This window comes from Anas platyrhynchos, chromosome 30 (genome assembly GCF_047663525.1).
Source record: "Anas platyrhynchos isolate ZD024472 breed Pekin duck chromosome 30, IASCAAS_PekinDuck_T2T, whole genome shotgun sequence".
In the NCBI taxonomy this organism is placed as follows: Eukaryota; Metazoa; Chordata; class Aves; order Anseriformes; family Anatidae; genus Anas; species Anas platyrhynchos.
Genome location: NC_092616.1, coordinates 3,745,656 through 3,769,585, shown reverse-complemented (window position 1 = coordinate 3,769,585; position 23,930 = coordinate 3,745,656). Strand labels below are relative to the sequence as shown.

The window sequence follows — 23,930 nt, the reverse complement described above, 5'->3', positions numbered from 1 at the left end:
CCAACACTGAGCTGCTCAAGGATTGTGAAATTGGAAGAAAGATGCAGCTCTGTCCCTGATGCATTGCCCAGAGCCCTGCAGGTTAGAAGGGGAACTCTGGGCACCTTCCTCCTACGCACACATCTGCGTGGTGAGACCCAGAGGGTCAGTGCTTGAGTTGCAGCTGAAAGCCAGATCTGCAGGGAGCCATAAAGCAAGAACAGCAGCTGCAGGGCCAAGGAGAGGAATGGCACAGGGCTTCTGCCAGGGGAGGCAAGGCGAGGGACCAACAGGAACTCAGAAGGGTCTGTTGTGAGGGAGGTCCTGCTGCTGAGGTTATGAGTCACGTCCTGAATCCTGTGAGCTTGAGGGCAGACAGAGAGGTGCCAGACTACTCTGTTAACACTGTCCTGCCATTCCCTGCCCATGGCTCTGCTGCCTGCAGCTGTCCCTGCCTGCAGCTGGGTCTCTGTCCCCATGCCTCCTGCCTGCAGCTCACAGCCCCCATCTCACCCGATCAGAGCTGGGTGCTCAGCTCTGCCCTGCAGACACCTCCTGGCAGCAGGGCTCTGTCCAGGGGCAGCTCGCTGGGGGCACGTCCTAGAGCCCAGGTCACACAGACCCTGCTGACACTGCACAGGTGGTAATGGAGCTTACTATGGGCAGTAAAGGGACTTGTTACAGTTCTTGGAATGCTCCTCGTGAAGGCTTAGGAATCTTAGTATCTTAGAAAAAAAAAAAAAAGCCGCTATTTTCAATTCCACAAGGATGAAGAAGAGAAAACTGAAAGCAGAGGCTAAAGAAATATGATAGTGAAGTTCCCTTTGAAAATGCCTTGGTGTGCTGTGGATCTGTGAGCAGGCTGCCCCAGGCAGCAGCCTCCCACCAGCAACAGGACCCTGCCCTGCCGGGGGGGCTCCTTCCACCCGCAGCTTCTCCCCGCAGTGCCCTGGGCAGCTCCCCGGGCAGGCTGAGTGCTGAGCCTGGCAGGCGGCAGAGGCCCTGCCCCGGCACACAGCCCCTGGGGCACAGCAGGGACCCTGCTCTGCACCACAGCCCTGGACACCCCTGCCTGCACCCCCGGCTTCACAGCGTGCAGCCAGCCCATGATAAGGGAGCCGTCAGGGCCTGGACACTGACCCTGCAGCTCACAGCCCTGCTATGGAGATTGTGCTTCTCTGCAAGAAATAAACATGCAGCGAAATGCAAGAAATAAACATGCATCAGAAGGGACAGGCAGCATGGAAGGGGTGGCGGTGTGGCTCTCTATATTAGAGAGTCTTTCGATGTTGTAGAACTCGAGGCTAGGAATGACAAGATCGAGTCCCTTTGGGTTAGGATCGGCAGGGACAACAAGGCTAGTGTCCTGGTCGGGGTCTGCTATAGACCGCCGAACCAGGATGAGGAGACGGATGAGGAGTTCTACAGGCAGCTGACAGAAGTTGCGAAATCGTCAGCGCTTGTACTCGTGGGGGACTTCAACTTCCCAGACATATCCTGGAAGCACAACACAGCCCAGAGGAAGCAGTCTAGGAGGTTTCTGGAGAAAGTGGAAGATAGCTTCCTGACGCAGCTGATTAGTGAACCTACCAGGGGTGGTGCCCTGCTAGACCTTCTCTTCACAAACAGAGAAGGACTGGTGGAGGATGTGATTGTCGGGAACAGTCTTGGGCAGAGTGACCACGAAATGGTGGAGTTCTCTATTCTTGGCGGGGCCAGGAAGGGGACCAGTAAAACCACTGTATTGGACTTTCGGAGGGCTGACTTTAGGCTGCTCAGGACACTGGTTGGTGGAGTCCCATGGGAGGCGGTTCTGAAGGGCAGAGGGGTTCAGGAAGGCTGGGTGCTATTCAAGAGGCAAATCCTAATGGCACAGGAGCGGTCTATCCCCATGTGCCCAAAGATGAGCCACCGGGGAAGACGACCAGCCTGGCTCAACAGAGAATTGTGGCTTGAGCTTAGGAGGAAAAAGAGGGTTTATAATCTTTGGAAAATTGGGCAGGCCACTAGGGAGGACTATAAGGATGTAGCGAGGCTGTGCAGGGACAAAATTAGGAAGGCCAAAGCTCATCTGGAGCTCAAGCTGGCTACTGCCGTTAAAGATAACAAAAAACGCTTTTATAAATACATCAACACAAAAAGGAGGACTAAGGAGAATCTCCATCCTTTACTGGATGCGGGGGGAAACTTAGTTACAAGAGATGAGGAAAAGGCGGAGGTGCTCAATGCCTTCTTTGCCTCAGTCTTTAGTGGTAAAACCGGTTGCTCTCTGGATACCCAGTACCCAGAACTGGTGGAAGGGGACGGGGAGCAGGATGTGGCCCTCACCATCCGCGAAGAACTGGTTGGTGACCTGCTACGGCACTTGGATGTGCACAAGTCGATGGGGCCGGATGGGATCCACCCAAGAGTACTGAGAGAACTGGCAGAGGAGCTGGCCAAGCCCCTATCCATCATTTATCAGCAGTCCTGGCTATCGGGGGAGGTCCCAGCTGACTGGCGGCTAGCAAATGTGACGCCCATCTACAAGAAGGGCCGGAGGGCAGACCTGGGGAACTACAGGCCGGTCAGTTTGACCTCAGTACCAGGGAAGCTCATGGAGCAGATCCTCTTGGGAGTCATCATGCGGCACTTGAAGGGCAAGCAGGCGATCAGGCCCAGTCAGCATGGGTTTATGGAAGGCAGATCCTGCTTGACGAACCTGATCTCCTTCTACGACAAAGTGACGCGCTGGGTGGACGAGGGAAAGGCTGTGGATGTGGTCTACCTTGACTCCAGCAAGGCTTTTGACACCGTTTCCCACAGCATTCTCCTCAAGAAACTGGCTGCTCTTGGCTTGGACTGGCGCACGCTTCGTTGGGTTAGAAACTGGCTGGATAGCCGGGCCCAGAGAGTTGTGGTAAATGGAGCCAAGTCCAGTTGGAAGCCAGTCACTAGTGGCGTCCCCCAGGGCTCGGTGCTGGGGCCGGTCCTCTTTAACATCTTCATCAATGATCTGGATGAGGGCATTGAGTGCACCCTCAGTAAGTTTGCAGATGACACCAAGCTAGGTGCGTGTGTCGATCTGCTTGAGGGTAGGAAGGCTCTGCAGGAGGATCTGGATAGGCTGCACCGATGGGCTGAGGTCAACTGTATGAAGTTTAACAAGGCCAAGTGCCGGGTCCTGCACCTGGGGCGCAATAACCCCAAGAAGAGCTACAGGCTGGGAGAGGAATGGCTGGAGAGCTGCCAGGCAGAGAAGGACCTGGGAGTGATGGTGGACAGTCGGCTGAATATGAGCCAGCAGTGTGCTCAGGTGGCCAAGAAGGCCAACGGCATCCTGGCTTGTATCAGAAACACTGTGACCAGCAGGGCTAGGGAGGTGATCGTCCCCCTGTACTCGGCTCTGGTGAGGCCGCACCTCGAGTACTGTGTTCAGTTCTGGGCCCCTCGCTACAAGAAGGACATCGAGGTGCTTGAGAGGGTCCAGAGAAGGGCGACGAAGCTGGTGAGGGGCCTGGAGAGCAAGTCCTACGAGGAGCGGCTGAAGGAGCTGGGCTTGTTCAGCCTAGAGAAAAGGAGGCTCAGGGGTGACCTTATCACTCTGTATAAGTATATTAAAGGAGGCTCTAGCGAGATGGGGGTTGGCCTGTTCTCCCATGTGCCTGGTGACAGGACGAGGGGGAATGGGCTAAAGTTGCGCCAGGGGAGTTTTAGGTTAGATGTTAGGAAGAATTTCTTTACTGAAAGGGTTGTTAGACATTGGAACAGGCTGCCCAGGGAGGTGGTTGAGTCACCATCCCTGGAAGTCTTCAAAAGACGTTTAGATGTAGAACTTAGGGATATGGTTTAGTGGGGACTGTTAGTGTTAGGTCAGAGGTTGGACTCGATGATCTTGAGGTCTCTTCCAACCTAGAGATTCTGTGATTCTGTGATTCTGTGATTCTGTCTCCAGACTGATCTGCTGTGGGACAATCCAGGTCTAGGACACCTCCAGGATATTCCACTGCAGTGCACTGCACTTAAACTTACCATGTAAAGGTTGCTAGAATTGCTCCTCCAGTGTATTCTCAGCTTTCTAACACTCCACACAGTCTTAAACATCTCTCCCTTCTCTCCCCTTCCCAGTACAGCTGAAGGCAGTGCCCCCAGCCCTGCTGCGCTGTGCAGAGGAGCTGCTCCTGGGCAGAGCTGTCTCTGTGCAGCGCTGCCCGCTTGCCAGGAGCTCCCCTTGGGCCCAGGAGCCTGGCCCAGCTCAGCAGCAGAGGCCCAGCCCAAGGCCTCCCTTGCTCTGCCCCCCACCAGGCTCCCTGCACATGGCCCTGGGGCTGCAGGGAAACCTGCTGGGAAAGCAGCCTGAAGGAATCCCTGGAGTTCCTTCCCTCACATGGGTACACACTCTTCTTGACAGCAGTGTGCTGGAGTAGTTGGCTGTTCATATTCCCCTTGGCATTCCTCATACCCACAGGGGCTAGATTCCTCTGGCCTCCATTGAGGTGTCCTCAACATAGGCACCTGAATGTGAGATATCTCACTAATGCTGATAACTGAGCCACTACAGCTAATTAATGGAAATAGAGGACAGGAAAGAGCTGCTCAGATCCTCCTGGGGCCATCTGCCATCCACAGCAGCAGGTGTCTGTTCTGAAGGAAAGCCTCATCATGCCCAGGCTCTTGGCACAAGGTCTGAGACAAGTCTGAGTTTGGCCCTTGTGCCACAGCTGAGCTGCTGCAGCCCAGATGTGCCCCAGTGCCCTCAGCCTGGGGCACAGGCAGGAGGAGCTGGATCCCCACCTGCTGTCACAGGGCTGGGACATTGATGGAAGAGCTGCTGAGGTGTGGGGGGACAGATCCCTCAGCTTGGGGTGCTGTGCTGGATGGGGGTAGATTCTTCAGAAGAGAGAAGCAGGAATGATAAACAGCGAATACGTTTGCCATTCCCTCGTGTACCACCTCTGCCTCCTGCATGGCAGACCAGGGGATGGTGCTGAGGCCTTCTGAAATCTCAGAGCCCCGTGTGATATCTGGGAAGGAAGGCCCTGGCATGCACTGGAATTCCCTCCATATAACGCATCCTACTTCTCCAAGTGAGTGACATGCAGTGAAGAGGAATTCAGGCACACTGAGGGGCTGCTGCATCCCAGGAGACTTCGCTCCACTTCCTATATTCCATGGCCTTTGTCACAATTTGGACATGTTCCTGGTGGATTTGTCAGGATCCTGTGGAAAAGAACTGGGCAGAAGGGAGGTGAGAATTTCTCAGGACAAGAAGGGAAATCTCTCATAATTCTCGCGAGCTGTCCTGTCTCCTTGCTGCTGAACTAATAGGACTTTAAATGACATGGGCTGATGTCACAGGGGGATACACTGCATCACCAGGATATCGTCACTGGAGCAGCGGCAGTGCCGGCACTTCCCTGCAAGGCCTGGTCCCTGCTGGGCACTGCTTGGGTGCTCCCCAGCGCTGTCCTTCTGTGGCCAGGAGTGGGGTCAGCAGGCAGCAAGCTTGCACTGGGCAACCCTCGCTGACGGGCGGAGGAGCAGGGGCACCTCGCAGAGGAGCTGAGGTTGAGGAGCCAGGGCAGGCATCCCTTGTCCTGAGCTGAGGGCCAGCAGCAAGTGAGATGGAGGGCTGCTGGATGGATGGGTGACCATCTCCTCTGTCCTGACTTCCCTGTTTCCAGGTGCTCCTGCAGCTCTCCCCCAAAGGTAAGGGTGTCAGCAGCCCCTTCGTAAGGGGTGGCCCAGGAGCTGTCAGCTGTCCAGAGCTGCAAGTCCTGGGCTTTGGGGGGAGGCTGGACAAGGCTGTTGGCTGCTGTGAGAGCCCTGCCTGAGTGTCCCTCTGAGCTCAGGGGACAATGTGGCAGCCAGGACTCCTGGTTCCGGATGCTAGGGATGCCCTTATCCCTAGGGCTTCTCTAGGAATGCCTCCTTGCTATGGGGGACAATCCAGGGCCAGGTGTCCCTGGGAGCTGGTGCCTCTTTGGAATCTGGCTCTGTGTGGAAAGATGGCCAGTGTCCCAGGGCCTGGTGTGGCCTGCAGCTCCCACTGGCTTCTCAGGAGTGCACCAGAAATGCCTGTGTTGGAAATCAAGCCTCTTCTGGAAATCAATCCTCTTCTACTGCTCTCATTCAGGGGAATCTCTCTTCATTCCCATTTGTGTGGCCAAGCTGGCAGAGCATGTCCTGGCTGCTGAGATGCCATCTCTTGAATGCCATGGCCCTAGTTCTGAACCTTTCCCATACCCCTACTGTGGTGGATTTACCGTGCTACACAGGTGATCTCTTCCACACTACCCCATCACAACCCCTCCCCAGAGGAAAAGAGATTACAGAATTACAGAATCTCTAGGTTGGAAGAGACCTCAAGATCATCGAGTCCAACCTCTAACCTAACACTAACAGTCCCCACTAAACCATATCCCTAAGTTCTACATCTAAACGTCTTTTGAAGACTTCCAGGGATGGTGACTCCACCACCTCCCTGGGCAGCCCGTTCCAGTGCCTAACAACTCTTTCAGTAAAGAAATTCTTCCTAACATCTAACCTAAAACTCCCCTGGCGTAACTTTAGCCCATTCCCCCTCGTCCTGTCACCAGGCACATGGGAGAACAGGCCAACCCCCACCTCACTACAGCCTCCTTTAATGTACTTATACAGAGCAATAAGGTCACCCCTGAGCCTCCTCTTCTCCAGGCTGAACAAGCCCAGCTCCTTCAGCCGCTCCTCATAGGACTTGCTCTCCAGGCCCCTCACCAGCTTCGTCGCCCTTCTTTGGACCCGCTCAAGCACCTCGATGTCCTTCTTGTAGCAAGGGGCCCAAAACTGAACACAGTACTCGAGGTGCGGCCTCACCAGAGCCGAGTACAGGGGGACGATCACCTCCCTAGCCCTGCTGGTCACAGTGTTTCTGATACAAGCCAGGATGCCATTGGCCTTCTTGGCCACCTGAGCACACTGCTGGCTCATATTCAGCCGACTGTCCACCATCACTCCCAGGTCCTTCTCTGCCTGGCAGCTCTCCAACCACTCATCTCCCAGCCTGTAGCTCTGCTTGGGGTTATTGCGCCCCAGGTGCAGGACCCAGCACTTGGCCTTGTTAAACTTCATACAGTTGACCTCAGCCCATCGGTGCAGCCTATCCAGATCCTCCTGCAGAGCCTTCCTACCCTCGAGCAGATCGACACACGCACCTAACTTGGTGTCATCTGCAAACTTACTGAGGGTGCACTCAATGCCCTCATCCAGATCATTGATGAAGATGTTAAAGAGGACCGGCCCCAGCACCGAGCCCTGGGGGACGCCACCAGTGACTGGCCTCCAACTGGACTTGGCTCCATTTACCACAACTCTTTGGGCCCGGCTATCCAGCCAGTTTCTAACCCAACGAAGCGTGCGCCAGTCCAAGCCAAAGAAGTAAACATTTTTTGTGTGGTTGTTTGGGGTCCCAGGATTTGGAGTTTTCTTCAGCAGTAGCTCTCCACGGGCCACAGCTTCCTCCAGGCCAAATCTACCTGCTCCACCAGGGCCTCCTCCATGGGCTGCAGTATGGAGATCTGCTCTACCGTGGGACCCATGGGCTGTATGGGACAGCCTGCTCCACCATGGGCCTATTCATGGGCTGCAAGGGAACTTCTGGTGTCTGGAGCACCTCCTGACCTTGGTGTCTGCAGGACTGGTTCTCACTCCTCTCTCAGCTGCTGTTTCCCAGCAGGATTTCCCTATTTAAATCTGCTCTCACAAAGGCCCAACCAGCATCACCCATTGGCTCGGCTCTGCCCAGCAGCTGCCATGGCCTGGAGTGGGCTGTGCATTGGTCAGCAGGTGGTGAGCAATTACGCTGTGCATCACTTGCTTTTTGCATTCTACTATCATCATCATCAACAACAACAACAACACTAACATCTTTATTATTATTATTTCCCTTTATTCGCTCTCCTATTAAACAGTCTATCTCAACCCATGAGATTTTATCTTTTTTTCCCCTTCAATTCTCTCCCCCATCCCACTGGTAGGGTGTGGAGCAAATGGCTATGCGGTGCTGAGCTGCCTGCCAGGTTAAACCACAACACTCCCTTTGGCACATAAGGTAGGGCCCAAAGGGTAGAGATAATGACAGATCTGCCCAGAGCATGTTAAAATTAAATTGTTATAAGCTTATTATTTGTTGAAAACGATGTTGATTTTTTTTGTGGATCTCAGGGTTGTAGTTGTTTTTGGTCTCTGAATTATGTTCAATAGCACATTACCAACTGTGTGTTCCTTGCAGTATTGTTTATCACTTTTGGGAGCTGGTTTAAGGTTATTATTTTGCTGTAATGTGTAACACTGGCTTATGGTATGATAAAATTATTGGATGTGAGACTGATCTGGTAGTTGTACTCAGCATTGCTGTCACCACCACACTACAGGAACCATCTATGAGAAACTATTCTGCTCTTGTGAGGCCCCACTTGGAGTACTGCATCCATGTCTGGGGTCTCCAGTACAAGAAAAATATTGATCTGTTAGAATGGGTCCAGAGGAGAGCCACGAAGTTGGTCAGTAGGCTGGAAAACCTCTCCTATAAAGTAAGGCTGAGAGAGCTGGGAATGCTGAGCCTGAAGAAGGGAAGGCTCAGGGGTGACCTCACTGCAGCTTTTCAAATTTTAAAGGGGGCTTATAGAAAAGATGGGGAGTGACCTTCTCCTCCTGCAGCCAATGAGAGGACAAAGGGGGATGATATTAGACTAAAAGTGGGAGACACTCCTTTTGGCACATAACGTGGGGCCCAAAGGGTAGGTTTAAGGTTTAAAGGAGAGATTAGGAGGAAATTCTTCACGGTGAGGCACTGGAACAGGTTGCCCAGAGAAGTTGTGGATGCCTCATCCCTGGGAGTGTTCAAGACCAGGTTGGATGAGGCCCTGAGCAACCTGTTCTAGTGGGTGGCATCACTGCCCATGGCAGGGGGTTTGGAACTAGATGTTCTTTAAAGTCCCTTCCAACCCAAGTCATTCTATGAGTCTGTGATTCTCCTCTGGGACTTCCTGTGGCCTCAGCTTCCCTTCAGACTTCCAGGAGGACCTGAGCTGAAGAACCTTGTCTGGGGGTGATCTCTAGGGTAAGGGCCAGCACGTGGGTTGGGAGAGACTGTCTGACTGTCTCAAAGATATGTGCTGCATACAAGTACAGCAGGAAGCTCACATGTCTGCTGGCTCATGCTTCCATCAATGCAAACCCTGACCCGGGATCCCAGCCTTGCTTTCCAACCCACCCTTCGGGAAGTGCGATGATTTTAAGAGATGAGGAGTGTACAGCAGCAATCCTTCTTCAGTCACTGCTCAGGCCAGGTGGTGCACCAGGAAACCATGGATGTGTGGTGCTGCATGATGAGCATGAATTAGGGTACCCATAGTCCCGACCTTGTCTTGGATGAGATGAACACCAGTATTTGAGGCAACTTCTAGACTAGGTCAGCTCCCATCTGATCTCTCCCCATCCCTCCTCTCACCTCTCCAGCTCTTCCTGGCCTAATGAGGTTGCTCAGCTTACTCAGCCTGGAGAAAAGAGAGTGTTGGAGAGGAGGAAAGCAATAGCAGAGAATGGCCAGGGGACTGTCAAGGAGATAAAGCCACCAGTAGTGCTTCCAAGCAGGAGGATGAGATCCAGCTGGCAGAAGTTGACCTCTGGAAGTTCTTTCCAACTTGAATTATCCTTTCATCCCATGACGTGTATCAGTGGGACCATTTCTGATGGTCATGGGCCTTTGAAAGGACCAAGATGTTTGAAGGATAGAACACAGGGCTATCTCAGGTATTTTTTATTCTTTGCAAAGCTGAGGTGATTCTCAGCTTCACAAAGGGGCAACTGGAAGCAGAAATAATGCTGTGAGAGTTGGGGTGCATATGGGAAGGTCTGCTATGCACCAGCACTGCCAAAAGTATGAAGAGTGGCCCCGTCAATATGCAATGTGCACACCTTGTGTTGGCAATTGCAACATCTTACTCTTGGGAACTCTTCTGACATTGTGTGGTGAGTGTGGATGAGTCTTGATGATTGCCCTGCCTCCATTTAGCTTCTGGAGGAGCCTGACTCAGACTGCAAAGGGCTCAGGGACCGGAGAAAGGGAGACACTGCTTGAGAAGTTTACAGACTTTCCAGCAGTTCAGAAGTTTCAGCCTCCTTTGAGAGCACATCAAGCAATGCTCCCTCTCTGCAGTCCCTGGGGAGAGCAGAGCTATAGAAGGAACCTTCAGAGAGTTGTTGGTGCTATAAACCCCAGAACACTGCACAGAGCAGGGGGCATGGGATGCTGCTGGAGACCCACCACAGGAAGTGCTGGGAGGAGAAAACAAGGACAAAGCAAGGTGTGAATCCTGGGGCCAGCTTGGCAGAAAAATCAGGGAAGGGAAGGGAAAAGAAGGACATAGTGAGGAAGAGGCAGAGAGACCCTGGTGAGACCCTGGCCTTGGTCTTCATTCCCAGGCACTAAGAGTGAAGAATTCACCGCTTCATGCTGAGGACTTCAGGTGAGTGCTGGATGTCCTGAGTCAGGCTGGTGGTTGTTTTGCTGCTGGGTGTCTTCACAGGGTAAGTTTTGGAGGCCTCAGTCTCAGTCCTGTCCTTTGCTGTGTGTCTTCCCACCTTCCCCTAGACATCCTGAGCCCTAGTACCAAGCAGAAGAGATGCTGAGATGGCAGTGCTGAGTTAGAGGTGGGCTGGGGAGGGTGTGCATGGAGGCAGATTACCTAAGTCCCCTCTTGAAACTTTCTCCTCTCCTCTCTCTCTCTATACAAAAAAAATCTATATTTGGTACTTTTTGCTTTATTTTTTTAGCTGTGAAGTCCACCATAACTCTCTCTGTCCTGTTTTCAGCTGGGAGAGAGAGAATTTTGGTGCCGTGCTTCAGATCTAGGAGGAAAAATATTGATGCCTCACTGATATTTTAGTTTCTGCTGAGTAGTGCTTGCTCAGAGTCAAGGATTTGTTTGGCTCCTCACACTGCCCTGCTAGTGGGGAGGCTTGGAGTGCATGAGAATCTGGGAGGGACAGATGATCCAAACTGCCCAAAGGGATATTCTGTACTGTATAATATCAAACTCAAAAATAAAACTAGGGGGGGAGTTAGCTGGGGAGCTACTGTTGCTCTGAGACTGGCTGGGCAGCAGTCTGCTGGTATTGACCAATTGCTTTGTGCATCACTTGTTTTGTGATTTTTTTTCCCCTCCCCCTTTTTGTTCCTACTAAACTGTCTTTATCTCAACCCATGAGCTTTAATGATTTTCACTTTTTTTTAACCCCATTCCACTGGCAGGGAGAAGTGAGCAAATGGCTGTGTGGTGCTGAGCTGTCTGCCAGGTTAAACCACAACACTTTCTTAAATTTAACACAGAAGTATTCTTTCTCACAGGTCTCCTTCCTGGCAAGTGAGAAAAGAAAGATAAAAAACACTGCATGGGGGAAGGACAGCTTGACAATTGGACATCACCAATGGATTTTCTGCTGCTGGGACTGGGAAATGTCCCTGAACTCCAGTCACCACTTTTCTTCCTGACATTCATGATCTACTCAGTCACCATGGCTGGGAACATCCTCATCATCGTGCTGGTGGTGGCAGTGCAGCATCTGCACACCCCCATGTACTTCTTCCTGGTCAACCTGTCCTCCTTGGAGACCTGCTACAGCTCCACCATCCTGCCCTGGCTGCTGGCCAGCTTCCTGACGGGGGACGGGACCATCTCTGCTCATGGCTGTATCACTCAGTTCTACTTCTTTGGCTCCTTTGTAACATCTGAGTGTTACCTGCTGGCAGCCATGTCCTATGATCGATACTTGGCCATCTGCCAGCCCCTGCTCTATGCAAGCTTCATGACCTGGAAGGTCTGTATCCAGATGGCAGCTGGATCTTGGTTAATGGGTTTTCTGCTGTCTGCTGTAGTCATACACCTCTTATCCCAGCTGAAGTTCTGTGGCCCCAAGGCAATTGACCACTTCTTCTGTGACCTTATCCCACTGCTAGAGCTCTCCTGCAGTGAAACCAGAGTGGTCATGCTTGTAACTTTTATGCTGTCTCTCCTAGATCTGGTTTTCCCTTTCTTTTTTATGCTGGCCTCCTATGTGTGCATCATAGCTGCCATCCTGAGAATCCCATCCAGAGTGAGCAGGCAGAAGGCCTTTTCCACTTGCTCCTCTCACCTCACAGTCATCACTGTTTTCTACGGCACCCTCATCATTGTCTATATGATGTCCCGATCGGTCTCACTAAGGCAACTCAACAAAGTGCTCTCCTTCTTCTACACTATCCTCACGCCCCTGGTCAATCCCCTCATTTACAGCCTGAGGAACAGGGAGGTCAGGGAGGCCCTGAGCAAAGGGCTTAGGAAAGCTGTGGTCTGCATACAGAGATCATAGTAGGTGAGTGACCCTTGGCACAGGCTACCTGTGGGTCTTTCACAAAGGCAAGTGTGTACTTGTACATACAAGTACTGTATGTATCTTTAGAAGTCTGTGCCTTTGAGCCTGCTTGCAGAGTGACGGGAATGAATGAGAGAGCTTCTTGGTGAGAAATACTGCTTTATATAGATAGATAGTGAAAAATGTTGTGGGTTTGCTTTTCCCTTCTTAATGAACTGTTCAATGCTCCTCTGATACCAGCTGCACCTCTGATCTTATCTTCACCTTCTTGTAGGGAGGTGGAGATAGATATCTCCTGTTTCTAGATCATTTAGCCTTGGAGGACCACCCGTGTCTGTTGTGTCCATGGTAGTAACTGGTAAGCGATTTCCCTGTCCTGATCTGGACACATGAGCTTTCTCCTCTTCTCCCCTTCTTCTGCTGTGGACAGGACTCAGAGAGTGACCCACTGTGCACCTGGTGGCCAGCCAAGGTCAACCCACCGTACTGGAGTTTCATGGATGCTTTTGAAAAATGATAAATTTCCCTTTATTTAATAGTTCCCCCAACATGTGTGCTGAACCCGAGCCCAAAAGTCCTCAGTAAATCCTCAGCTTGGGTCCACCTGGAGCACTGGAGTGAAGCCATAAACACTGGAAGGATGCACCCTCTCCTGGGACTGCTGGAAGCCTCTGTATGCTCCACAGGAGCTGGGAGATTAGAGAGGACACCCTGATGCCCTGTTCACCATCTCCATGTCCATGGGACCCTCAAAAATGTCCTTCAGTCCTAAGATACAGCCTAACTTCTTCCTATATCAGGAACCTGGAGAAATTGCCCCAGAAGTCTCAACACTCTGGTTCACACAAGTAAATACACACAAATACACACAAATATGCATGTCCAAACACACAAACACACATCTCATCCACACACAGAGATGTGTACACAAGGCATGGGCACAGCCAACCAGACACAGACCAGCTCCAACAGGGAACAGCACCTTCACAGCCACCACGCCACCACTAGCACACAGAGCCGTGAGCAACACACCTGGCCCCATCCCCTTCCTCACCTCAGCCTGTTCTACTGTGAAGGTCACCAGCACTCCATGCATCCCCTGCAGCACTTACCCATGGGCACAGATGCACCCATGGCTCCCCGAGTTTGGGCCTGGTGTTTGGGACCACCCTGATGTCCCACCCAGGCTCTGAGCTGTTCCCCATTTGGCAGCTCCAACCCTGGCTCTCTTCAGTTCCTGCTCTCCTCCTCCTCCTCTGACCAGCCCCACCTGAGCTTGGCCAGCAAAGCAGGCACATACATTCACCTCCAACACACCAGGAGTATTCAGCAAACAGCATCACCAGAGCTGAATAAGAAGGCAGGACAGAGCCTAGTGACTGGGCATGGGGTCTGGACAGACCAGCCCTGACCAGCCCCCTGTCCACATGGAGCTGCCCATGTGCATCCCCTCCTCTCCTCTTCCACAGGATTCTTCCTCCTCAATCCATTTTGATCCCTTCCTTTCTCGGCCATAGTCACTTCTCCACTTATCAACTCTTTCTATATTTCCCCTGCTGATCCCTAGTTTGCTGTACCTGTCCACTCATTTGATAGTTCAGATACCATTGCCTACATCATTTGGACCTTCACTAGAATCACACATGGGTTCCCTGGACATGGGTGCCTTTGCTAGACTTGATGCCCAGAGGGTCCCCACTGCTCCCCTCCGTCTCTCTGTGCTGTTTGGCCATTGCTCACATCTCTGCCCACCAAGGGCTCATGACATGCTGCTGTCCCTCACAGCCCTGCCTGTACTCTGCTCCTTTCTCCCGCTGTGCTTTGTCACACCCAGCACTTTGTCATGCCGCATCCCACAGGCTCCCATCCCATGTCCAGCTGGCATCACTGCAGGGCAGACCTCCCCAGGGCCCAGGCATCTGCCTGCAACTTCCACAGCTGCTGCTCTTGATGGCCTCCTGAGGCCTGCCTGCTCCTAGCCCATTGCACTGTTGTGAGGAGGTGAACTTAGCAGCAGCCCAGCCATGGTGGACAGAGGTGTCCCCTGCCTGAGCTGCCCCCTGTGTCCCATGGGGTTTGTGATTCACTCAATGACATCGCCATGTCTGCCTGCCTGCCACCAGGAGGAAATTTAGCCATTCACAGAATCACAGATTTACAGAATCACAGAATTGAAGGGGTTGGAAGGGACCTTGAAAGACAGTCAGGTCCAACCCTCCTGCCAAAGCACGTTGCTTAGAGCAGGCTGCCCAGGTGGGCATCCACATGGGCTTTGAATATCTCCAGAGAAGGAGACTCCACAACCTCCCTGGGCAGCCTGTTCCAGTGCTCTGTCACCCTCACAGTGAAGAAGTTCTTTGCATGTTGGAGCAGAAATTCCTGTGCTCTATCTTGTGGCCATTACCCCCTTGTCCTGTCCCTGCAAACCACTGAAAAGAGGTTGGCCAAATCCCTCTGTCTCCCACACCTCAGGTATTTATACACATTGATGAGATCCCCTCTCAGTCTTCTTTTCTCCAGACCCAGGTCTCTCAGCCTTTCCTCATAAGAAAGATGCTCCACGCCCCATATCATCTTTTTTTTGGCCCTCCATTGGACTCTTTTGAGGAGATCCCTGTCTTTCTTGTACCGGGGAGCCTGGAACTGGACACAGTACTCCAGGTGAGGCCTGACCAGGGCAGAGTAGAGGGGGAGGATCACCTCCCTTGACCTGCTGGCCACACTCCTTTTAATGCACGCCAGGATACCATTGGCCATCTTGGCCACCAGGGCACAGTGCTGGCTCATGGTCAACCTGTCGTACACCAGAACCCCCAGGTCCTTCTCCTCAGAGCTCCTCTCCAGCAGGTCATCCCCCAGCCTGTACTGATATGTGCGGTTGTTCCTTCCCAGGTGCAGGACTCTACACTTGCTCTTATTATAAAATAAAATAAATATTTTATTATAAAATAAAAACATCATACGATGGGTGAGCAATTGGCTAACGGGCAGGGCCCAAAGGGTTATGGTAAATGGGGCTGCGTCAGGCTGGCGGGCGGTCACCAGTGGGGTCCCTCAAGGCTCCATTTTAGGGCCGGTACTTTTCAATATTTTTATAAACGATCTGGATGTAGGAATAGAAGGTATTTTGAGCCAAATGATGACACCAAACTTGGAGGAGTTGTGGACTCTGTTGAGGGTGGAAAGGCCTTGCAGAGGGATCTGGATAGGTTGGAGAGCTGGGCAATCGCCAACCGCATGAAGTTCAATAAGAGCAAGTGCCGGGTCCTGCACCTGGGACGGGGAAACCCTGGCTGCACGTACAGACTGGGTGATGAGACCCTGGAGAGCAGCCTAGAAGAGAGGGATCTGGGGGTGGTGGTAGACAGCAAGTTGAATATGAGCCAGCAGTGTGCCCTGGCAGCCAGGAGGGCCAACCATGTCCTGGGGTGCATCAAGCACGGCATCGCTAGTAGGTCAAGGGAGGTGATTGTCCCGCTCTACTCTGCGCTGGTGCGGCCTCACCTCGAGTACTGTGTGCAGTTCTGGGCACCACAGTATAAAAAGGACATGAAACTGTTGGAGAGTGTCCAGAGGAGGGCTATGAAGATGGTGAAAGGCCTGGAGGGGAAGACGTACGAGGAACGGCTGAGGGCACTGGGCCTGTTCAGCCTGGAGAAGAGGAGGCTGAGGGGAGACCTCATCACAGCCTACAACTTCCTCGTAAGGGGGTGTCGAGAGGCAGGAGACCTTTTCTCCATTAACACCAGCGACAGGACCCGCGGGAACGGGGTTAAGCTGAGGCAGGGGAAATTTAGGCTTGACATCAGGAGGGGGTTCTTCACAGAGAGGGTGGTTGCACACTGGAACAGGCTCCCCAGGGAAGTGGTCACTGCACCGAGCCTGTCTGAATTTAAGAAGAGATTGGACTGTGCACTTAGTCACATGGTCTGAACTTTTGGGGTAGACCTGTGCGGTGTCAAGAGTTGGACTTGATGATCCTTAAGGGTCCCTTCCAACTCAGGATATTCTATGATTCTATGATTAAATCTCATTTGGTTTCTTCCTGCCCATCTCTCCAGCCGGTCCAGGTCTCGCTGAATGGCAGCACAGCCTTCTGACACGTCAGCCACTCCTCCCAGCTTTGTGTCATCGGCGTACTTGCTGATGGCAGACACTATTCCCTCATCAAGGTCGTTGATGAAGATGTTGAACAAGACTAGACCCAGCAGCCACCCCTGGGGAACACCGCTAGTCACAGGCCTCCAGCCAGACTCTGCTCCTCCGATCACCACCCTCTGAGCTCGGACAGTCAGCCAGTTCTGAACCCACCTTCCTGTCCCCTCCTCTAGCCCACACTTTCTCAGCTTTGCTAGTAGGATGCCATGGGAGACAGCATCAAAAGCCTTGCTAAAGTCAAGGTAGATGACATCCACTGCTCTCCCCCCATCTACGCAGCTGGTGATGCCATCATAGAAGGCAACAAGGTTGGTTGAACACGACTTCCCCTTGGTGAATTCATGCTGACTACCTCTCATAATCTTCTTCTCTTCCAATTGCTTGGAGATGGCATCCAGAACAAGGTGCTCCAATACCTTTCCAGGGACAGAGGTGAGACTGACTGGCCTGTAGTTTCCTGAATCCTCCTTCCTGCCCTTCTTGAAGACCGGAGTGACATTGGCTATCCTCCAGTCTTCAGGCACCTCTCCTGTTCTCCAGGACCTTTCAAAGATGATAGAGAGCAGTCTGGTGATCAACTCTGCCAGCTTCCTTAGCACACGTGGATGCATCCCATCGGGACCCATGGATTTGTGTGCGTTGAGCCCACTCAGATGCTCCTGAACCACTCTCACGTCCACTAGGCAGGAGCCCTCCGTTTCCCAGACACATTGTCCTATTGCCAGGGGCGAGGAGTCCCGGGGGAGTGTCCTTGAAGCAAAGACTGAAGCAAAGAAAGCATTCAGTATCTCTGCCTTCTCAGCGTCTCCCGTGACCAGGACACCCCCCTCATTCAGCAAGGGATCCACATTATCCCTAGTCTTCCTCTTGCTGTTTGCATACTTGAAAACACCCTTCTTATTATCCTTTATCTCTTTTGCAAGCCTCATCTCTAGGTGGGCTTTAGCCTTCCCCTTACTCTTTGATTATACAGACACTTACACAGGTGGTTCTCAGAACTAGGGGGACCTTCAAGCTTGCCTGTATTTCAGTTTTCTATCACATCTTTGCTACAGACAACACTCTACTTGTGTTCCTATTTCATCATTTCCTACCTATGTCAAACATTTCTTGTATAGTCATCCCTTGCAGAAGGTGCAACTTGTTGGAAGCAACTTGGATTTGGCTCACTGTTGAGGACTGTGGAGTTTGCTTGTTAGCTTGTTTGGTGTTAAATGTTGACAAAACAATAACAACCGAGTCTGTGTGCAACCAGTTGTCTGTGATAACGAGTTGGGAGTTGGTGCAAAGAAGCTGTAGCATCCACCTGCAGATTTCAGTAGGTGATTTTCAGTTCCTGAAAGCCTCTTCAGTGCTGTACATTTTCTTTACAACGTGAATATTAGTTTTATTTTACTAGTTACTTTAGGCAGTTATACCATATAATCCATCCCGTGACTGTAGTCACTCAAACTTCATGACATTTGGAATGTGTTGGGGATATCACATATATTCTCAGGATGAGGTTTATTGAGTGTATGCACATTGTGTAGGGATGCTAAATGTTGCATCGTAATCCAGCGTTTAACATACAAACTAATTGTCAGCATAAAGCATAATACAGTAAGTATTAACAGAACAACAACAGGGTGAAGCATCTTGTTGAAGATTCCCGTGGCAGCTGGTGACCATCCAAAGTGTTCCACCAATGGTGTTTTTCATCTCTCTTTCCATCACTCAATGTATTTCTTGTACATCATGATGGACAGTAATCAGAGTCTTTTGTCCATTTTCTTGAACTTATTCCATCAGCAGCTTTCAAGGTTTTCATTAGGATTTCTCTCAAAGTGGCAAATATTTTGTTCAGTGTGTTAGAAATGGCTCAGTTTTCAAAATAGGATTAAATAGAAAAATAGGATTTATTAAAAGAATAGAGGTAAGCAAACAGCGCTGGGTGCACCGGGAGTCTCCGCTCCACCAGGACGCACACCAGTTACATCAAGTAGCTGATTTTTATGCTCCTAGACTAATACATATTCATTACTACTTCTAAAAAAACCAGTTTATTATAATTAGCTGCCGGGGTCCAGTCCCTCCTACTGGAGCATGCACATCAGTCTCCGGTGGTCTCTCTGGGGGTCTCTAGGGGTCTTTCATGCTGAAGGCTCGTAGTCTTCCTCTCCAAGTTTTTTTTCTCGTCCTTCCCCTTTGTACTCCCTTGGCACCGTATCAAGTTTATAGAACATCCTCTGCAGGTCTTGTCTCCCAGCCATCCTTCAGCTTCTTTTTTTCTTCTTCTTAATCTCTTGGCCACCTGGCCAGATATCAGAGGCCTGCATAGAATCCCATAACAGTCACTAGTTGTTATTAGTTGTTCTGAAACCCCCAGACATCAAAGACTTCATACAAACACAAATAGCTTTCTTATTGACACTTCACGAGTACTTAAAACATTCTTCACCAGCCATTCACAGGGACAGTCACACCTATAGCAGTGTTAAGTTAATCTCACATAAGTTAATGTCTCATAAGAAGACAGAAAAAAGGCTGTAACTGTTAGAAATAGAAGTCCGGAACAACTAAAGCAAACAGGTTCATAAATTTAAGGAGTATTTTCTGAAGACTTGATAAATTGACTAGAATGAGGGGGAGACTGGGACACACTGCATCTGTGGTTCAAGAATTAAATTGCCAGTGCAGGACCCAGAGTCACACAGGACTGTTCTTTATGGACACGAATTGTTAAAACATTCCTAACACTCTCAAAGCCTTGAGCAGCCAGTTTCTCCAGGACAATGCTGTGGGAAACAGTTTCAAAAGCCTTACTGAGGTCTAGGTAGACCACATCCACAGCCTTTCCCTTGTTCACTGAGCACATCACCTTGTTTCAGAAGGAGATCAGATTTGCCAAGCAGGACCTGGCTTTGACAAACCCATGCTGACAGGGCCTGATCACCTGGTGGTCCTGTAAGTGTTATGTGATGGTACTCAAGATAATCTGCTCCATGAGTTTCCCCAGCTCAGAGGTCAGACAGACAGGCCTGTAGATAAGAAAAAGAATAGCAGTTCTCTAACCATTTCCTCATGGATTATGAGGGCTTCATTCTACCAGCTCAGGGGCTGAGTACTAGGGGAACAACTGGTCTTGCTGTAAAACAATGAGGTAAAGAATGCACTAAATACCTCAGCCTTTTCATCATCTCTTTTAATTCTGTTTTCCCACATCCAATAAAGGATGATGATTCTCCTTAATTCTCTCTCTCTTTTTTTTTTTCTTACGCATTTATAAAAATAATAATAAACAAAGAAGGAAAGAAAGACAGAAACAAACAAACATCTTTTATTGTTCTTTAACAGTAACAGACATATTGAGCTCCAGTTGGGCTTTGGCCCTTCTAATTTTTTTCTTTGCACAGCCTAACAACATTTAGGACTCAGCTTCAGAGAAAATGACAGCATACATGAGAAGCGCAGAAAAAGTGGAATTGGGCAGCTTTCCGTCTCCACCCTTCTGTGAGCCTCTTCTGCAGCTCAATTCAAATAGTTCCTCCTGTATTGTCCAAACTCTCCTGCAACTACTCATCCTGCTATCTTGTGAGAGCACAGTTAGAATGAGACATCTCCCTGCAGACATTAACAGCTGACAGAACGGGTCATCTGTCCAGGGGAACCTTGACAAACTGCAGAATTTTCCCTAGAGAAACCTCTTGACGTTTACAAGGAGAAGAGCCCAGTCCTGCAACGGAGAAAGAGTAACCCCACACATCAGGGCAGACTGGGACCCTGCTGAGTGAGCAGTGTCTAGGAGGAGGAGGGCCTGGGCACCACGAGGGATGCCATACGAGCAGTGGTACTTGCTCACCAGGAACCAGGCCAGCTTCCTACAGAGCTGCCTTACGAGGAGCATGGCCACCAAGAAAATCTGAGTTATCAGACTCACCTCCAATATGGTGTGACACCACCTGCACATGGGTGTCCCAGTGTGCAGCTCCTCATTTTCAAGGGCATGGGATAGTGCCCAGAGAGGTTGTGCCAAGGAGGGGTTCAGGGCCTAAACCACCTTTCCTGTGTAGAGAGGCTGAAACACCTGGGTTTCTCTGGCCCAGTGGCATGGAGCATCTAAGCAGACCAAAAGTAGCCTGAGACTGCCTGAAGGGTGGTTTTGGAGACGATGTAGCTTTCCTCTGTAGGGGAAAACAGTGTGAGATAGAAATAATGCCACAAAGTTGACTTCAAGATGTTGAGACTGGACAAGAAGAGAAAGAAATCCCCATCTCTGGCTACCGAAGGAAGAGCCCTGAGCAATGTGTGAAAGGAAAGGATCTCCCTTCCCAGGGGCTTGGGATCAAGGCCTGGCCCTAGTGCTTGGTGAAACACATCCAGTTTTCCTACACATCAGTGTCACCGTCACATTGCCTTTGTCTCCTTGTCCTCACTGCCTCTAGTGTTCTGCTCTAACGAGCTCCAAGGGAGGCTGTGTCCGTGCTGGCTCTCAGGGGGACACTGCAGGAAACTTGTATCTGATTTGGACTTCTGGAGAGATTTCTTCCATTTGCTCTCAGTGCCTGAGATCTGTGGGATCATCACCAAAGTCCCCAGAGGGCTGATAACACTGCCTTGGGCTGGGCCTCTGCTGCTGAGCTGGGCCAGGCTCCTGGGAAAGACAGAGCTCCTGGCAAGAGGGCCCTGGTGCAGAGACAGCTCTGCCCAGAAGAAGCTCATCTGCACAGCGCAGCAGGGCTGGGGGCACTGCCTGCAAGTACCCAGGCAGAAAGGGATTCCAGGCAGCCTGGAGGGTGTGAGCAGAGGAGAGCTCGGTGCAGGAGAAACCTTCACAGCTCTGTCCAAGGTAAGTCTCTGGCTGCAGGACAGTGCAGGAGAGGTTCCTGGAAGGGGCTCCTGGATCCAGGACATCTCTGCCTGGCCAGGAGCTGCCAGGATGTCTCTCGTGGCTTGTGCGGTGTGGAGAAGAAGGTGCTGCAGGGCAGCTGCAGGGATGCCCAGGGCTGTGCTGCAGAACGGGGTCCCTGCTGTGTCCCAAAGGCTGTGTGCTGGGGCAGGGCCTCTGCTGCCTGCCAGGGCTTGGGCAGGGGAAGGGCAGGGCAGGGGATGCCTGCAAAGAGAAGGCACTTTCTGCAGTCTCTGCTCTGATTTTTGAGCAGGCTCCATGTTAACAATGTGGTTGGATTTGCACAGGTGACTGAGCATCCTATTGCCTTGAACATTGAGACATAAACAGGTTAGTGACGAACCTGAGAATATCCCTTCCCTTCTCTCTGCTGATAGACTGCACCAGAGCTTTTCTGAGCTGTTCTTTTAGGACCTGCAGACAGGGAGATGTCCCCAGAGCTGTCTCCATCCCCGGGAGGTGTCTGCAGGGCAGAGCTGGGCACCCAGCGGGTGGGATGGGGTCTGTGAGCATGAATGGGAGGAGACGTGGGGACAGAGAAAGAGGGGCTGGCAGGGACAGCTGAAGGCAGCAGGGACATGGGCAGGCAGTGAGAGGGAGCTGCTGCAGAGCATACTGTAGAGTCTTTGTTATACCTGAGACCCTTGGTCTGCCCTTGTGAATCAGCACCCTTGCCACGTACTTGTCATTGAATTCTGCACAGCTGTGCTAAAAGGGAGGCATTTCCATCTCCGCTTGGAGCTGGTACCCTCTCCTCCCAGCACAGCCCAGGTGATTTTTCAGCACAACCTCTGAGTGCAGCCATCCCTCAGCTGAAAGTACTGCAAGCACCCAGCCTTTGGGCACGAGGGGATGGACAGAGCAGCCCTCCTGGATGTGACCTCTGGCTGAGGTTTTCCCCCACAGCAATGACATTTACCACTGCAGTGGAGCAGAAGTGGCCCACTGGGGGCTGATGGGCAGAGGTGGCTGCTGTGTACAGGACACTCAGCCAGCACAAAGAAGGGCTCCAGACAGGGAGATAGACAAAGATCCTCTTCAGAAAAGAGAATGTAAGGCTTTAATTGGGAATTAACTGAATTTTGCTCAGAGACCTTACTCTTAACACTCTCTTTCTTTATATATATCTTTGTTTCTCATTTCACAGTCTCCTTGACCAAAGGCAGCAAATGCCCAACAGCAGCTCCAGCACTGAGTTCCTCCTGCTGGCATTCGCAGACACACGCGAGCTGCAGCTCCTGCACTTTGCGCTCTTCCTGGGCATCTACCTGGCTGCCCTCCTGGGCAACGGCCTCATTCTCACCACCATAGCCTGCAACCACCGCCTCCACACCCCCATGTACTTCTTCCTCCTCAACCTCGCCCTCCTCGACCTGGGCTGCATCTCCACCACTCTCCCCAAAGCCATGGCCAATTCCCTCTGGGACACCAGGGCCATTTCCTACTCGGGGTGTGTTGCACAGGTCTTTCTCATTGTGTTTTTGTTTTCAGCAGAGTATTCTCTTCTCACCATCATGGCCTATGACCGCTACATTGCCATCTGCAAGCCCCTGCACTACGGGACCCTCCTGGACAACAGAGCTTGTGCCCAGATGGCAGCAGCTGCCTGGGGCAGCGGGGTTCTCAGTGCTATCCTGCACACTGCCAATACATTTTCCCTGCCCCTCTGCCAAGGCAATGCTGTGGACCAGTTCTTCTGTGAAATCCCCCAGATTCTCAAGCTCTCCTGCTCAGATGCCTACCTCAGGGAAGTTGTGGCACTTGTGTGTAGTGTTTCTTTAGCCTTCGGTTGTTTTGTTTTAATTGTTTTCTCCTATATTCAGATCTTCAGGACCGTGTTCAGGATCCCCTCTGAGTTGGGCCAGCACAAAGCCTTTTCCACATGCCTCCCTCACCTGGCTGTGGTCTTCCTGTTTATCAGCACTGGCATATTTGCCTACCTGAAGCCCCCTTCTATCTCCTCCCCATCAATGGATCTTATTGTGGCAGTTCTCTACTCAGTTGTTCCTTCATCACTGAACCCCCTTATCTACAGCATGAGGAATCAGGAGCTCAAGGATGCAGTGAGGAAACTCTATGGATACATGCTTCTTCGGAATCAATAATGACTTTAAGTTCCCTGATAATTTCAGACACCGTGAATTTTTTGTTATTATATTTCTCTATAAATATTTTCTCCAAGTTGTTTTGATTTAAATAATGTTATTCTTAACCTGTAACGTGATATTTTTTTGATTTACAATGACCAGTCATCAAATCTACCTAAAGAAGCAGGCTTACCATGTACATAAAGACAATAAAGACGCCATCAGGACTACATTGGTCTCAGCTGCTCTCCCATCTCCTCTGCAGCTGGAGGTGCAGCCCCAGCAAGCAGGAAGGGCTCAGGGCCCCTGCTGCTTCTCTGGAGCCATGGCCACGGCCAGCAGCAGGACGTGGCCTTTTCACTGCTGCTCTCTTTTGGCTCTCCTGTGCTCTTGTATCTGTGTTAGTCTTGAGGTCTCATATGCCTTGGTGACAGTCCTGATGTCTC

The 23,930-nt window shown here is 51.3% G+C and overlaps 2 protein-coding genes across 2 annotated transcripts; both read left to right on the top strand.

Annotated features, from left to right (window-relative positions):
• Positions 1–11,391: 11,391 nt before the first annotated feature.
• Positions 11,392–12,348, top strand: LOC113841557 (olfactory receptor 11A1). The gene has a single exon (XM_027448221.3). It carries the CDS (start codon positions 11,392–11,394, stop codon positions 12,346–12,348), a length of 957 nt encoding a protein of 318 aa, XP_027304022.3.
• Positions 12,349–22,566: 10,218 nt separating this feature from the next.
• LOC119715691 (olfactory receptor 14C36-like) lies at positions 22,567–23,502 on the top strand. Its single transcript, XM_038173582.2, has one exon. The coding sequence runs from the start codon at positions 22,567–22,569 to the stop codon at positions 23,500–23,502; it is 936 nt and encodes a 311-aa protein (XP_038029510.2).
• The last annotated feature ends 428 nt before the right edge of the window (positions 23,503–23,930 follow it).

Coding starts and splice junctions, on each gene's coding strand:
- LOC119715691 (XM_038173582.2), top strand. CDS start 22,567: ATGCCCAACAGCAGCTCCAGCACTGAGTTCCTCCTGCTGGCATTCGCA.
- LOC113841557 (XM_027448221.3), top strand. CDS start 11,392: ATGGGGGAAGGACAGCTTGACAATTGGACATCACCAATGGATTTTCTG.